General features: G+C 41.6%; 1 protein-coding gene across 2 annotated transcripts in view; it reads right to left on the bottom strand.

Annotated features, from left to right (window-relative positions):
• Positions 1 to 16078, bottom strand: part of DPP8 (dipeptidyl peptidase 8) — an 84867-nt gene extending 68789 nt beyond the window's left edge. For both annotated transcript variants that reach the window (XM_006153498.3, XM_014589758.2), the window contains exons 1-4: positions 15975 to 16078; positions 10721 to 10990; positions 8018 to 8130; positions 1902 to 2075 (exon numbers count right to left, since the gene is read on the bottom strand). In XM_006153498.3, the coding sequence (XP_006153560.1) occupies positions 1902 to 2075; positions 8018 to 8130; positions 10721 to 10979 (546 nt within the window). In that variant the 5' untranslated portion in view covers positions 10980 to 10990; positions 15975 to 16078. The remainder of the gene's footprint in view (positions 1 to 1901; positions 2076 to 8017; positions 8131 to 10720; positions 10991 to 15974) is intronic.

Raw genomic sequence — 16078 nt, 5'->3', positions numbered from 1 at the left:
TTTTTTTTTTTTTTTTTTTTTTTGCTATAGGACACGTGCACTCGCCAGAAAGACAGAGAGAGACAGAGAGACAGAAAGCAAGAAATCACCCCCCTGGCAGGATGACCACGCCGCAGTCTCTTCTCCTCCATTCTCCTCTCGGGATCTTGGGCACGCATGCTCACGTGCCCAGCTTGAGTTTAAGCCACCGGGTCTGGGACTCGAACAGCGGTCAACTACGTGGGAGTCCAACGACATAGCCATTACGCTAACTGCTGGTCCCATGTCACTGGACTCTTATGTAGTCTACCATGGTTCAAGTCCTGGACCTAGTGGCTTAAACTTACGCGGGGTACGTGTGCACGTGTGCCCAAGATCCAGAGAGGAGAATGAAGAAAGGATTGTGGCGTGACCATCTATCCGGCGGGGTGATTTCTCACTTTCTGTCTCTCTGTCTCTCGTCTCTCTCTGTCTTTCTGGCAAGCACATGCACTCTATAGCAAAAACCTCTCCAAAAAAAACCTAAAAAAACCTGTATCTTGTGCTAGCTCTGTGGTACAGTGGTAATGTGCTACTTAAGAAAAGCTTCATTGAGGTCAGCAGGTGGCATGGTGTTGGGGGCACAGGACTCCCACATGGCCAACCACAGTTCAAGTCCCAGACCTGGTGGCTTGCTTTCTCACTTTCCCTTTCTCTCTCTCTGGTCAATTATTAAAAAATAATATCAAATGGAATTAAATAAATAAGTAACTCTCTTTTTCTTGGAGAGGTTTTTGCTATAGGGTGTGTGCACTTGCCAGAAAGACAGAGAGAGACAGAAAATGAGAAATCACCACCAGCATGGATGGCCATGCCACAGTCGCTTCTCCATTCTCCTCTCAAGATCTTGGGCATGCACACACACATGCGCTGTTTGAGTTTAAGTCACCAGGTCCAGGACTCGAACTGCAGTCCACTACATGCATGTCCAGCAACATAGTCATTATGCCATCTGCTGGTCCTAATATATAATTCTTAAAAAAAAAAAAAAAAAGAGAGAGAGAGAGAGAAGCTTCATCTCACATGGTGACTGCTGTTTGAATCCCTGGTCAGCTCAGCTTGAAACACATTGGGCACATACCCGAGCACCCAAGATCTCTCAGGAGGCCAGGAGGAAGGGGATCACAGAGCGACCAGATCTCAAAGTGTGTGTTCACATTTCTTTTTCTGTCTCAATTGGTTGTGTGCACATACACTCAATCACGAATAAAGAAAAAACTCGAGGGGGGGACCAGCAGTTAGCGTAATGGCTATATCGCTGGACTCCCATGTAGTCGACCGCCGTTCGCATCCCAGACCCGGTGGCTTAAAACTCATGCCAGGCGCGTGTGTGTGCATGCCCAAGATCTTGAGAGGAGAATGGAGGAGAAGGGACTGCAGCGTGGCCATCCCCCCTGGGGGGGGGGATTTCTCGCTTTCTGTCTCTCTCTGTCTTTCTGGCAAGCACATGCACTCTATAGCAAAAACCTCTCCAAAAAAAAAAGAAGAAAAGAAAAAACTGGGGCCGGCAGGTGACATGGTGGTTAAAGTTCTAGACTTTCACATGGCCGACCGTGGTTTGAGTCCTGGACCTGGTGGTTTGTCTCACATTCCTTCTCTGTCTCTCTGGTAAAATTTTAAAATAATAAATAAAATTAAATAAATTATTCTTTTAAAAAAAGCTGTTGGTTAAAGAAAAAACTATCCTAAAGCCACTAAAAAAAACACACACACACAAAAAAAATGGAAAATTAATATCCATATCTTCCTTCCAGTGCTAGTAAATTTCTTAGTTGGTAAGTAAACTAACGTTTCTGATTTATCTGTTCAATTACCTTCTGATTTGGGTGCAGATAATCTCTAGGGCCCCAAAACAGGTTTAGTGATTAGTAACTTCAACTTACGGTAAAACCTTGTGGCCCTCCATCTTTTACATGATAAATTCCACTACCAGCTTGAAAGAGAAAGGTCCCACTTCCTTGATGATAATCGTAAGAAGCAATTCCAACTGTCCCAATGCGTTTTCTTTCTCTTAATAGTTCTTCTTCTCGAGAATACATTCCATAGTCCAGTGTTGCCTAAAGCAAAAGGAAAGTCAGTCCAACCTATTCCACTTTTCTGGAAACTTGTCTTTTGCTTTTAGCACTGATATCCCAGCATCTCCAACATTGAGTCTACCTTTTGAGTGACCTCCAAATTTGCTGGCAACTTTCAGCAGATTAATTTCAGAAGCTTGCTGAAAGATTTCCTAGTAAGGTATCTTTAGGTAATTATTGTATATATTAGGGAAAAATAATGATTTCTCAGCATCTTTGCACTCAAGACTTTCTACAGCCTAACTGTAATTTAGCAGTTTTGCATGCAGTTTAGAGCACAGATTCAAAAGTCAAAAGGTCTGAATCCTGGCTTTGACTCTGCTGGAAGTCTGACCTTGGGCAAACTTATTTTTTTCAAAATTAATTTTCTCAAAAAAAAAATTTTAATTTTCTCCAAAATTAATTTTCTCATTTTCAAAATAGAAAGTTCAAGTCCTAGACCTGGTGGCTTGCTTTCTCACTTTCCCTCACTCTCTTTCTCCATGTCTCTCTGATCAAACTGGAAAATAATAAAAAATAAAGTTAAATAAAATAATTATTTAAAAAAAAAGACAGAATCAATGGAATACTATCAAAATTCCAACTGCCTTTTTTCCAAATATGAATAAGCTGACCCTAATAATACTCATACAGAATTGTGAAGAACAGAGAATAGACAAAACAATTCTTACAAAGAACAAAAGGCTCAGCGGTGGTGGTGTAAGTGTCAGGGGCCACTGTGCAAGGCTAGGCCATATGGGAGATCTAGGTTCAGATTCCAGATCAACCTGAAAAGGTCAAGCGTGACAGTACACACCTGTAATCCTAGCTAACCAGGAGCTGGAACATAAGACTGCAATGGCAGAGACACCATCAAAAAGATCTGAGGCCGGGGCCAGCAGGTGGTGTGGTGGTTAAGGGCGTTGGACTCCCACATGGCTGACCTTGTTTTGAGTCCTGGGCCTGACAGCTTGCTTTTTCACTTTCCATCTCTCTCCCTCTCACTATGTCTCTCTCTGATCAAATTAAAATAAAGTTAAATAAAAAAATTCTTTAAAAAAAAAAATCTGAGGCCAATAGGTGGCGTGATGGTTAAGGCACTGGACTCCCACATGGCCGACCATAGTTTGAGTCCCAAACCTGGCAGCTTGCATTCTCACCTTCCCTTTCTCTCTGTCAGTCTTTAGTCAAATTAAAAAATAATAATAAAATTAGATAAATAAATTTTTCTTAAATAAGCATCGGTCTCTCTCTCTTCTCCTCCTGCACATTCTCCTTCTCTTTTTCTCACAGAAAGACAGACAGACTTTGGAGACTAACACTATGCTGGGCAATGCCAGCTCCACACTTGCCCATTCCTCTCGCGCTTTCATCTCCAAGCTCACCTGTATCTACTCAGCCCTGATCCTACAGTGATGAGGTGACTGACCTCACTAAAGTAGCTGGTATAAATATTGAACCTTTTCAGCCTAGCTTCTTGCAAAGACCCTGACCAATGTCAACACTGGAGGCCACACTACAATTTAGGTGCTGGTGAATCTGGTGAACCGGCCTAAGGTCCTCCCCACTCCACCATTGTTGCCTCAGGTGAGGAAAAGAAAGTAAAAGTAGGAGCAAAGAAATAAGAATCTGAGGAGTCTGATGGTGACACAGGCTTTGGTCTTCTAATTAAACCTCTTTTGCAGCATGTTCAATAACAGCTGAATTCCTGAGAAAAAATGAGTATATGCTATAGAAATCACAACAACATGGTAACCACATAAAGACAGACATACTGGGACCAGCAGTTAGCATAATGGCTATGTCACTGGACTCCCATGTAGTCGACTGCGGTTCAAGTCCCAGACCCAGTGGCTTAAACTCATGCCGGGCATGTGTGCGTGCGTGCCCAAGATCCTGAGAGAAGAATGGAGGAGAAGGGATTGTGGTGTGGCCATCCCCCCTGGGGGGTGATTTCTCGCTTTCTGTCTCTCTGTCTCTCTCTCTGTCTGTCTGGCAAGTGCATGTGCCCTATAGCAAAAACCTCTCAAAAAATAAATAAATAAATAAAAGACAGACATACCACCAATGGAACAGAAGTTAAAGTCCAGAAATAAATCCATACATTTATGGTCAACTCATTTTCAACAACAGTGCTAAGATCATTCAGTGGGGAAAGTCATTTGGTAAAGGAGTCACCCAGGGACAACTGGATGTTCACATGTAAAAAGAATATATTTTAGGAACCAGTAGTTGGTATAATGACTATGTTGCTGGACTCTCATGTAGTTGACCGTGGTTTGAGTCCCGGACCTGGTGGTTTAAACTCACACTGGGTGTGTGTGCGTGCGTGCCCAAGATCCCGAGAGGAGAATGGAGAAGGGATTGTGGCGTGGCCATACCCCCTGGGGGGGTGATTTCTTGTTTTCTGTCTCTTTCTGGTGAGTGCACACACCCTGTAGCAAAAACCTCTCCAAAAAAAAGAGTATTTTTTTCTTTTTTCTTTTTTTCGAGAGGTTTTCGCTATAGGGTGCGTGTGCTCGCCAGATAGAGAGAGACAGAGAGACAGAAAGCAAGAAATCACCCCCCAAGGAGGATGATCACGTCGCAATCCCTTCTCCTCCATTCTCCTTTCGGGATCTTGGGCACGCATGCACATGTGCCCAGCATGAGTTTTAAGCCACCGGGTCCGGGACGCGAACCGCGGTTGACTACATGGGAGTCCAGCAACATAGCCATTACGCTAACTACTGGTTCCCAAGAATATATTTTGATCCCTATCTCACACTATGTATAAAAGTCAACTCAATGGATAAAAGATCTAAATGTAAGAGTTGAAACCATAAAACTTAGATAAGAAAACGAAATTTGCACAACCTTTTAATAAGCAACAATTTTTTTAGATATGACATCAAAAGCACAAGTAATCAAAGAAAAAAATAGATTGAACTTCACCAATATTAAAATTTTGTGTCAAGAGTCATGTACTAATTTCCTAAGGCTGCTGTAAAAATATACCACAAACTTGGTGGCTGAAAACAAACAAAAAAATTATTCTCACAGTTTTGGAGGCCAGAAGTCCAAAATTAAGGTGTTCACTGATTTGGGCGGGACCAGGATCTATCCAAAGGCTAGAGGGAGAATATTTCTTTGCCTCTTTCAGCTTCTGGTACCTCTACAAGTTTCTTGGCTTGTGACAACACACCTAATTTCTGTCTTCACATGGCCTTCACTTCCTGTGTGTCTGTGTCTTAAATTTTCCTCTTCTATGTCTTACAAGGACACTAGTCATTGTATTTAGGGCCTACCCTAAATCTGGGATTATCTTATCTCAAGATCCTAAACTGATTATATCTGTGACGATTCTATTCCCAAATAAGGTCGTATTCACAGACACCGGGATTTAGGACTGAGATATAACTTTTCAGGGGCCCTTATTCAGCTAACAGAATAGTATCACTTGAGCCAGCAAGTGGTGTGGTGGTTAAGTGGTTTGAGTCCCAGAACAGGGTGCTTGAAAGTCACGCTGGGTGCATCCAAAATCCCAGGAGGAAAATAGTGAGAAGTGACCGTGGCACGGCCATCCTCCCTGGGGAGTGATTTATCACATTCCCTCTTACTGTCTCGCTCTCTGTCTACAGTGAGCATACACACCCTATGGAAATAAACCTTAAAAAAAAAAAAGTCACAAAAGTAAACAACAAAAAACAATCCAATTTAAAAATGGGCAAAGGCCAGCCCATGGTCTAGTGGCTAAAGACAGTCAGATCCTGAATGTTCAACCGAGCAGTTTAAATCTTAGCCCTGGTGGCCTGAAAAACGTGCCAGCTATGCTTGTGTGCATACACAAAATCCTGAAAAGAGAGAAAAACAGAAGGGACTACAGTGTGACCATGTCCCTTGGTCTCTTGGAGAATGCTTTCTCATTCTCCATCTCTCTGTGTCTCTCTGGCAGCACATATGCCTTATGGCAAATTATGGCAAGTTAAAAAAATAAGCTTGGATAGCTATTTCTTCAAAGATACACAAATCGTCAATAAGCACATGAAAAGATGCTTAACATATCACTAATTAAGGAAATGCAAATGAAAACCAATGAGGTACCATCCTGTGGATGGATGGTGGTAATGTTTGCATATATGTATGTTTGTAAGTGAATGTACTTAATACCACTGATGTATACTAATGTACACATAAATGTAGCTAAGGGCCCAGCCGCAGTGGTTCAGGCAATAGATCACTTTTATGCAATACTGGAACCACATGGGAAGACCCAGAGTTCAGATCCCAGGTTGAGCTGAACATGTCAGGTATGCCTATAGGCAGGCTCATAATTCTGGATGGCTGGAAGTCTCAAGAAGACTGTAGCATAGCCAGGGGTCCCTGTCTCTCCATATTTCTGTCTCACACTCATGCAAAAAAGAAAAGGGAAGAAAGGAGGAAAGACAGGAAGAAAGAAATTTTTAAAATGTGGGACCAGGATCAGCAGTTGGTGTAACGGCTATGTCGCTGGACTCTCATGCAGTTGACCGCAGTTTGAGTCCTGGACCTGGTGGCTTAAACGCACACCAGGCGCGTATGAGTGAGTGCCCAAGATCCTGAGAAGAGAATGGAGAAGGGATTGCAGCTTGGCCATCCCCCCCGGGGAGTGATTTCTTGCTTTCTGTCTCTCTATCTCTGTCTTTCTGGTAAGCACATGCACCTTACGGCAAAAAACTCTCCAAAAAAAAAAAATGTGGGACCAGCAGATGACATGATGGTTATGTTGCTGAACTCCCACATGGCCAACCGCAGTTCAAGTCCCAGACCTGGTGGCTTAACAGTCACGCCAGATGAATGGGTGTGCATGCTCAAAATCTCAAGAGGAAACTGAAGAAGGGACAGCAGCGTGGCCATCCCCTTGGGGGGGGTGATTTCTCACTCTCTGTCTCTCTCTGGTGAGTGCACATGCACTATAGCAAAAATATCCTCATAAAAGAAAGAAAGAAACTTGGAACCAGCAGTTAGCATAATGGCTATGTCGCTGGACTCCCACGTGGTCGACCACGGTTCAAGTCCTGGACCCGGTGGCTTAAACTCACGCCGGGCGCGTGTGCGTGCGTGCCCAAGATCCCGAGAGGAGAATGGAGGAGAAGGGATTGCGGCATGGCCATCCCCCCTGGGGGGTTGATTTCTTGCTTTCTGTCTCTCTGTCTCTCTCTGTCTGTCTGGTGAGCGCACGCGCCCTATAGCAAAAACCTCTCAAAAAAAAAAAAAAAAAGAAAGAAAGAAACTTTAATAATCTAAGACTACATAACTATAAAATTTGTGAAAAGGAAAGGCAGTTAAATGAGAAGGCAGTTAACAAAACTTAAACTGTAGGGCCAGCAAGTGGTTTAGTAGTTAAGGCACTGGATTCCCACATGGTAAACCACAGTTCGAGTCCTGGAGCTAGTGGCTTAAAAATCAAACCAGGTTCATGTGTGTGCAAGCCCAAATTCCAGGAGACTGGAGAAGAGACTGCACTGTGGCTATTCCTCCTGAAGGGTGATTTCTCACTTTCCTTCTCAGTGTCTCTCTCTGTCCCTGGTGAGTATATGCACCCTATGGCAAAAACCTTAAAAAAACAAAACTGAATTGTAATATCCCTAGTTTCAGACGCTGAGAACTAAACAGAACTTAAGGTGACATGTGCATACATAAAAATATTTTAGTTCCGGGGCCAGCAGGTGGCACGGTGGTTGAGGTGCTGGACTTCCCACATGGCCAACCACGGTTCAAGTCCCAGACCTGGCAACTTGCTTTCTTACTTTCTCTCTCTCTGTCTCTCTCTGGTGAATTCATGTGAAAGAATAATAATGATAATAAATAAAATAAATAATTATTTAAAAAATATTTTAGTTCCTTTTTTTCATATCTACTTCAAATATAAAATCCCAAAGGTCAGTTTTTAAATAAATTATAGGAATAAGAACCTTTAATCCCACCTGAAAACGATCCAAAAGAGGCTTCCAAGAAAGCATTAAGACTGCTGCTCTGTTGATAGTTTTGGGAATTTCAGAATAAAACAGTGTATTTTCTCTGTTCTCCCCAGACATGGCTATAAGAGACAACAATCATTTATTACTATTTTTTCCAAAGAGCATTCTTACCGTCATACTAGCAAGTACACAATGCCTTCTATCCATTGCAGTATTCTACAAATGAGATCCATAGCACATGCTAACATGTAGGATAAGCACATGTCACAGCTCATGGAAATGTTCAATAACACTGGAGTTTTATAGTAACATGTGCAGGCTTCATTTTGATATTCTGATCTTAGTCCCTCGCAAAATAAACATAAAAGTATGTAAAATGACGTAAAGAAAATTAAGGCAAGTTTCATTTTTTTAATATTTAAAACATTTTTGGTGACTTCCTATTTACATTTAATTCTTGTACATCTTTGAGAGGTATAAAGTAGCTTTTTCAAAGCATGCATGCAGTGTGTGATAATCAAATCAAGAGTATTACCATATTCATCATTTTCAGCAAAGAACCTTACATTATGATGTGTATCTTCAATTTTCACTCTACTAGTTCTTTCTTTGACGTTATTTATACACTATGTATATGATTAGCAATTTTTGCTCTACTAGGTTTTTTTTTCCCTGTTGACATTATTATATATCTGATTTGCAACATCCTTTTCTTTTTTTTTTTTTTTTTTTGTTTTGGTATGCCATTCCAGTCTATCTGCTTTATTTATATACATTCTTGTATCTATTCAATGGTTTTTTAAAAAAATTATTTAATTTCATTTAATTTCATTTATTTATGTTAGTTTGACTAGAAAGTCACACAGAAAGATAAAGAGAAAGTGAGAAGGCAAGCCGCCAGGTCTGGGACTCAAACCGCAGTCGACCATGTGGGAATCCAACACCCTTAACCACCACACCACCACACCTGCTGTCCCCTCTATTCAATGCTAACTTCCTGAGTCTCTCCTGCCCATCCCCCATCATTTGCCACCCACAGTATTTTTAAAAATGATTAGTCTTTTACAAGTTGGCAATAAACTCATAAGATTCTAAAATGACAACTACAGTTTACTACATTTTAAAAAAATAATTTAAAATCCTTATTTATACACACACAAGCCTAACTGAATTGTTTTTCCTTCATTATAAAAGTTCTACAACCATAATCATTAATAAGACCTTTGGAGTTGCAAATAAAAGTATTTTCATATCAGAATCTGATATCTGATTTGCTGAAAATCTCTTTGTCCTCTGTGGGGGAAGAGCAAAGGAAAAAGAGATCTAAACTAAGCAAAAGCCAAGTATATTCTGGGAAATCATGCAGTAACTGAATTGGAGGATCACAGCAGTGCGGAATGAACTACATTATTAAAAAGAAAGTAACAGGGACCAACAGATGTTGTAATGGTTGCATTGTTGGACTCCCATGTAGTTGACTGTTATTCAAATCCCAGACCCAGCAGCTTAAAACTCTCCCGGTACGGGAACGTGTGCATGCATACCCAAGATCCCGAGAGGAGATTAGAGGAGAAGGAATTGCAGCAGTGTGGCCATCCCCCCCCCCCCCCCCCGGGGGGGTGGGGGGGTGATTTCTTGCTTTCTGTCTGTCTGTTTGTCTCTCTCTCTCTCTCTCTGGCCAGCGTATGCACCGTATAGCAAAAAATCTCTCTAAAAAAGAAAGTAACAGAAATATGCTAAGGTTATGGAAGTGTGAACCAAGGAAAATTTGAACAACATGGGAAAAAAAAAAAAAAAAGCCTTTCTATTTAAAGTAGAGCTAGGAAGGTATTACTTCTGGGGCCCGCAGGTGGTGTGGTAGTTAATGGTGTTGGATTCCCACATGGCAACCACAGTTTGATTCCCAGACCTGGCAGCTTGCTTTCTCATTCCTCCCTGCCTCAGTCAAAATAAAATAATAATAATAATAAATAAAGTTAAGAAGGAAAAAAAAAAGGTATCACTGCCAAAAAGCTAGAGAAAGTAAAGAAAGAAGAATGTAAAACCACACAGAAAGAGTAAGAAATTTTTTCTTAGGCCCACAGGTAGTATGGTGGCTAAGGTGTTAGTAAAGTAAAATATGCCACAATTATATAACAGAATATTACGGAGTGTAAAAAAAAAAAAAAAAAAAAAGAGGGACCAGCAGATGACATAATGTCTACATCGCTGGACTCCCAGGGGCGATCGCCACCCTACACCCTCCTCTCCATCCTCTTCTGGGGATTTTGGGTATGCATACTCATGTGCCTGGAATATTTTTCAAGCTGCCAGGTCTGGGACTTAAACTGCACAGTCAGCCATGTGGGACCAGCCCCCTTAAATATCACACTAGCAGCTGGCCCCAAACTAATGGTTTTATTGTTTTGCTTTCCTAATCTGACCGTTCCTAAAGAATGGCATTTCAAAGTAGCTTTAGCTAAAAGCAATTTCTGGCAGCTTTGACTTTGAAGAAAGATCATGATAAATTCATGATTTGTTACCTGCACAAAAAAATTAACTTAATGGGACAAATTTAAATAGCACTGAAACAGAAGTTCTTCAAGTTAAAAGGTTTTTTCCCTTTCGTGGAACCAAAAGTTACTGATTCATTTATTCAGCAAAATTTGGGTGTGTTTAATTATGATTTAAGAAAATGTTTCCATTCATAAATTGTGACCTCATACTCACCAAGGTAATAGATTCTGTCTGAATGAGGCCCATCTGGATCATTTCTCTTCACAAACATAAAATCATGCGGTGCCTTAGCCATCATGTAGCCATGGTATTTTCTGGTATCAGCAAGCAGCTTTTTAAGCTGACTCCAGGAATATCGCTCAACATAAAACGGCTCCAATTTAGGCTGATCCTGTGAGTCAATATTCTCCTCACACTCTGCAGTTTCAAATATCTCAACACCCAGCTGTTCTGTTTCCATTGCTGCTGCCATGTTGCATTTTCCTAGAAAAATAGGACACATAAAGCTGTTCACAGGCCTGTCTCCTCTTTATCAGAATGACAGTCCGATAAGGCCTAAAAGTAAAAATAAAAAGGCAAGGAAGATATGTTTTTTAGCACAGCTGCAAATGAAACCTAGTAAGAAAAGCAATAGCTCCCCCTTTTCTGTGTTCAATTTAAAAGTGGGATCTTTTTTTTTTTTTTAATTGAGGTCATGTCTATTTCACAGCGACTATAAATCCCCTTGGGAACTTTATAAAAGGCTCTCCTTGGGTATCTCTTGCCAAAATTTCTTTTTCTTTCCCACACTGGAAAGAAACAGGATATGCGCCAATTGGCTGCTATACTCCACCCAAGAGTATGTCAACAGTGAAGCTAAAAGTGCCAAGAGACTGAAGTGATTCTGCATTTCAAAACAGTAACATGTTTCAAAAGCCTGCATTTCTCCACCTAACAAGAATAATCACAACCAATTAGAATAGTAACAAAATTATTGCAAACCACTTACATGTAACAACCTTCCTAGGGCACTTACCAAAGATAATAGTTTCCTTTTAGGAAGAACTGCAAACAACACTTAACTAGCTGGTACATTTTTGAGTATTCTGCTCTTGCCTGGACAGCACTATTATATGATCACTTATGGTGACTTTACTTGAAGGAAACTTATGTGACTCATTAATTTTAGAACTTGAGGCTCTGACTTAAAGAGAAGAAAAAGATATACTATCTTTGAGTGGTTTTAATTAGTTGAAGTAGCTGATGCAAAAGCATTTGTTTGTACCAACGATTTTGATAAACATCCAAGCTTGGGGCCAGACAGTGGTGCAATGGGGAAAGCAATGCTGTGATGACAGACCTACATGAGAGGTCACATGGGAAGGTCACTTGGACTCTCAGGGTCAGCAGTCTCTCTGTATACTCCAGACCTGAGCACTTGTGGCTGAGACTGGACTAAGACATGAAAACCCTGTTGGGGATACCCCTCTCATGGAAGAAATAAACTTCAAAAAAATCTGAACCTGGGCCAGCAGGTGGAGGTTAAGGCACAGGATCCCACATGGCTGATTACATGATTCGAGTCCTGAACCTAGGGGCTTGAAAATCACATAGGGTGCATGTGTGTGCAGGCCCAAATCCTGAGAAGAGACTGGAGGGGAAGGGGTTGTGGTGTGACCAATTCCCCTGAGGGGTGATCTCTCATTTTCTGTCTTCATGGCAAATGCATATGCACCTATAGAAAAACGATTAAGTCTGGGGACCAGCAGTTAGCGTAATGGCTATGTCGCTGGACTCCTACATAGTCGACCACGGTTCGCATCCCAGACCCGATGGCTTAAAACTCACGCCGAGCGCATATGCATACATGCCCAAGATCCTGAGAGGAGAATGGAGGAGAAGGGATTGCGGCGTGGTCATCCCCCCTGGGGGGTGATTTCTCGCCTTCTATCTCTCTGTCTCTCTCTGTCTGTCTGGCGAGCGCACGCGCCCTATAACGAAAACCTCTCAAAAAAATAAAAAGAAAAACGATTAAGTCTGAACTGAACCAATTTTTTGTCAATATTTCAAAACAGCTTGTTAGTATCACATCTACTAAGTTTTTTTTCTTCCCACAAATCCAGAAGATGGATTTTTCCCCCTTATCTAATATCTACCATAAACCATTGTATGATATTGACATACATTACTCATGGCACCATCATAAAAAGAAGCAACATAAAAATTCTCGGGTGATCTGCTCTTTCTGAACTAATAAAAGTCAATAAGGTAGACTCCAGAGAGAGTGGTAATTTTTTCTGGAAGAACAATGAATGCATGGCTGCATATTTATTGTATCTTTTCTAAAGCTCAATTTCCCAGGCTATCATGAATTCATGGTAAGAAGTAACTATTACAGAGAAAAAGTTACTAGCAGGTATGGATTGTAAAATAGTCCCTGAGGCATACATTGCAAGTAAACTGAACTATGTGCTTAGGACATTTTGCCTTTTTTAAATGCTACTACACTATCACCTTCAGTGTTAACAGTAACAAGAGTGGCCAGAGATCCAATTAGACAATTACATCAGGTATACTTGTAATATTACTATAATTGAGCATTCACATCCAATGATTAAAATCCAAAGTAACTCTCAGAGAATTAAAGCCTTTAGCTCAACTGGTATTCAGCACACCGTCATTAAGTAGCTATATATGACAGCAGTGGTAGTTCACTCATATCAAAGCTAGTGGAGAACTATTTTCTACTAAATATATCTATAGGCCTATTTTTACATCTAATGAAGTGACAGGAAAATGGGGGAAAAAATGAAAGAATCTGCACAAATCGGACTCATTTTTCTCAACTTCTCTTGTTAAATTTGGAACTTCATCTGCAAACATTGCTTCCAAGTACTGTAGGAACAGAGCAGGACAGCTCAGCGCAAAAATCTCCCAAGCCTTACTGCCCAGCTTACAACCTACCCCTCCCTTCTTAACAGTCCTAATAGCCTGGGGTCAGGAGGTGGCATGGTGGTTAAGGCACTGGCCTCCCAGACCTGGCTGCTTGCTTTCTCAATTTCCCTCTCTTGCCCCCATTTTCTCTGGTCAAATTTTAAACGATGATGAATAAAATTAAACTTAAAAAATTTGTTTAAGTTGCACTAGTTTACATTTATGTACAAATCATCCATTAAAATATTCATGAATTGCACTAGGTTCCTGGACTATCTCCATATATAAACATGTACATGTACAAACACATTGTACAGTTCAAATGACACACTGCTAAGCTGTATGTCCACAGTAAATGTGTATCCTGTATTTTCCAGAATAAATCTGGCAGTGTGTTAGTGATCTAGCCGAATGTATTGGGCTGCTGAAAAAGTTACAACATAGTTTTCTATGTAAAAATGAGTCAAGACTTTTCCAATAACCCAATAGTGCAGAATGGTTTAACTTCCAGAATTCTCTAACATCTTACATACAAATACACTCTCAAAATACATGACCTGTATTTTCTAATTTAAAAAATAGGAAAATAAGGTCATTGTACTTCTCAGCACAGTGCATGTATTTCATTGTCCCACCTACCTTTAAGGACCTCCCCCTATGCCTACCTGATTGTATTTTCATCTCTTCAGATCTAGTCCACACTCAAAGAGCTCTTTTTCAAGTGACTCAACCTTAAGAGTAGATCCCTCTGCCCATTTTGCTCTCTTCTCACAGGAACCGTTTCCTTTTCTCACCATCCACTCCTGCTCACCAGGATAACGAAATAGGATGTGACTGTTGACCATTATTAAAATGGATCATTCATGGCCAAAGGATTAAAGCTAGAAAGTCTAAAATAGTATCTACAACCGATACAGAAATATTGTTCTTTTTGGTGCAATACATAATGCCTAAATTATTGTGTAGCTGCATTTTACATTATCAAAAATCTAAATAATTTCAGAGATACAAAGCCTAATTTACTCAAAAGAATATTATGATAGTGTAAATCTTGATGTTCAGACAAGAAAAATTATGAAAGAGCTTTAAAAAATAATGAAAGGCATATGGGTGTGAAAACCCTCAAAAGTGAGAGATGATTAAGAAAACTTATTTCTATGTGCCTACTCCTGTTCTTCCTTTATGTGCCACACAGTTCTGGTTGGAGACAGAATTTAAGAGGTTAAGCAGCACAAATTATAGAACAGGCCATTTCTGCAGAAAGGGAATCAATTTGTATTTAATACTTAAAAGATTTTTTTCAAGATAAAGATGTCCTTTTATTTTAAGTGCATTCCAATTTTGTTTCTTTCTTTGCCCCATTACTCTGAGAATAATTCAACCAAGTAACTTTTCTGGAAAAAAGAGTGAATTACACTTGCTGAAATACTGGCTTAGCCCACGGCAGAAAGAGCTGTGATTACATCTGTTACTTTGCTATCAGTTTTAATTCTGGGCTCCCATAGTCCAAGTGGGTGACAGTGAGAAAAGGTAAGAAGCAAGAGGAGAAAAGACTGAGGTTAAGTTACCCTAACAGCAACAGAGGTCAAGACCCCTTCCCACAGTTCTGAGCCCCTTATTCAAAGAAGAGTATGGTGGGTCAGGAAACAGCTTGAGTTTGGACCCATTCAAATGGCATTTCTTGGTTTTTGTTTGTTTGGTTTTTTTAGGGGGAGAGGTTTTAACTACAGGGCATGCGCTCTCACCAGAAAGACAGACACAAAGCAAGAAATCACCCCCCAGGGGGGATGGTCACGCCACAATCCCTTCTCCTCCATTCTCCTCTCGGGATCTTGGACACGCACGCACACGCGCCTGGCGTGAGTTTAAGCCACTGGGTCCGGAACTTGAACCGCGGTCAGCTACATGGGAGTCCAGCGACATTGCCACTATGCTAACTGCTGGTCCCGGCATTTCTTTTTAAAATTCAAGGACCAAACACCGCCAAGCCTCACTGAAACCTAGCTCTTTCACTTTTCAGGATCCACGGGTAGTCAAGCTGTTAATTATCACGGAGGGGGGCGGAGACCTTGCAAGCTATGAATCAGGAAGGAAAGGAGAGCTGTGGCGAAAAATGCTAAGATTGGAGGGGTGCCAACTGTTAGGAGAAGAGTGTGTGAGTGCAGAGGTTTGACAGGACACAAGGTATCCTGTTGACGGTGGGTGAGACCGAACGGGTGGGGGACACTGAGCCCTGGAGGGACTCGACCTAGACAGAGGCAGCAAGGGAGAAAGGATCATCTGGGAAACCAGAAAATCTGAATCCGAATCCCATCTGCCACCGTCGGACTTTAGGCAAATCCCTTTGCCACTGCGGGCTTCCGTTTCCTCGTCTGTAAGTCCGGACAATACCCGGCCTCCCCACCCCATAGGCTCAATTAGATAACGGACTAGCACGTCCCGCAGCGCGCCCAGCGCTCAGGGGGCGCCCAGTGAACGTTGGGAGCCTCGGAATCTGAGCCTCGGTTTCCTCTTCCGTCCAGTGGGGCCCGGGGAGAGGGGGCGGATACTGCACCTTCCCCCCCGGCCCTGCCCGGACCGTCCTGACGCGCGCTACGGAGCGAGCCTGCGCCGCTTCATGCCGCGCCGCCTCCACTCCCCTCGCGGCTGCAGCGGCTT

The sequence above is a fragment of the Tupaia chinensis genome, unplaced genomic scaffold (assembly GCF_000334495.1).
Source record: "Tupaia chinensis unplaced genomic scaffold, TupChi_1.0 Scaffold000377_2, whole genome shotgun sequence".
NCBI classification, from domain to species: domain Eukaryota; kingdom Metazoa; phylum Chordata; class Mammalia; order Scandentia; family Tupaiidae; genus Tupaia; species Tupaia belangeri.
This window is presented reverse-complemented; position numbering and strand designations above follow the sequence as displayed.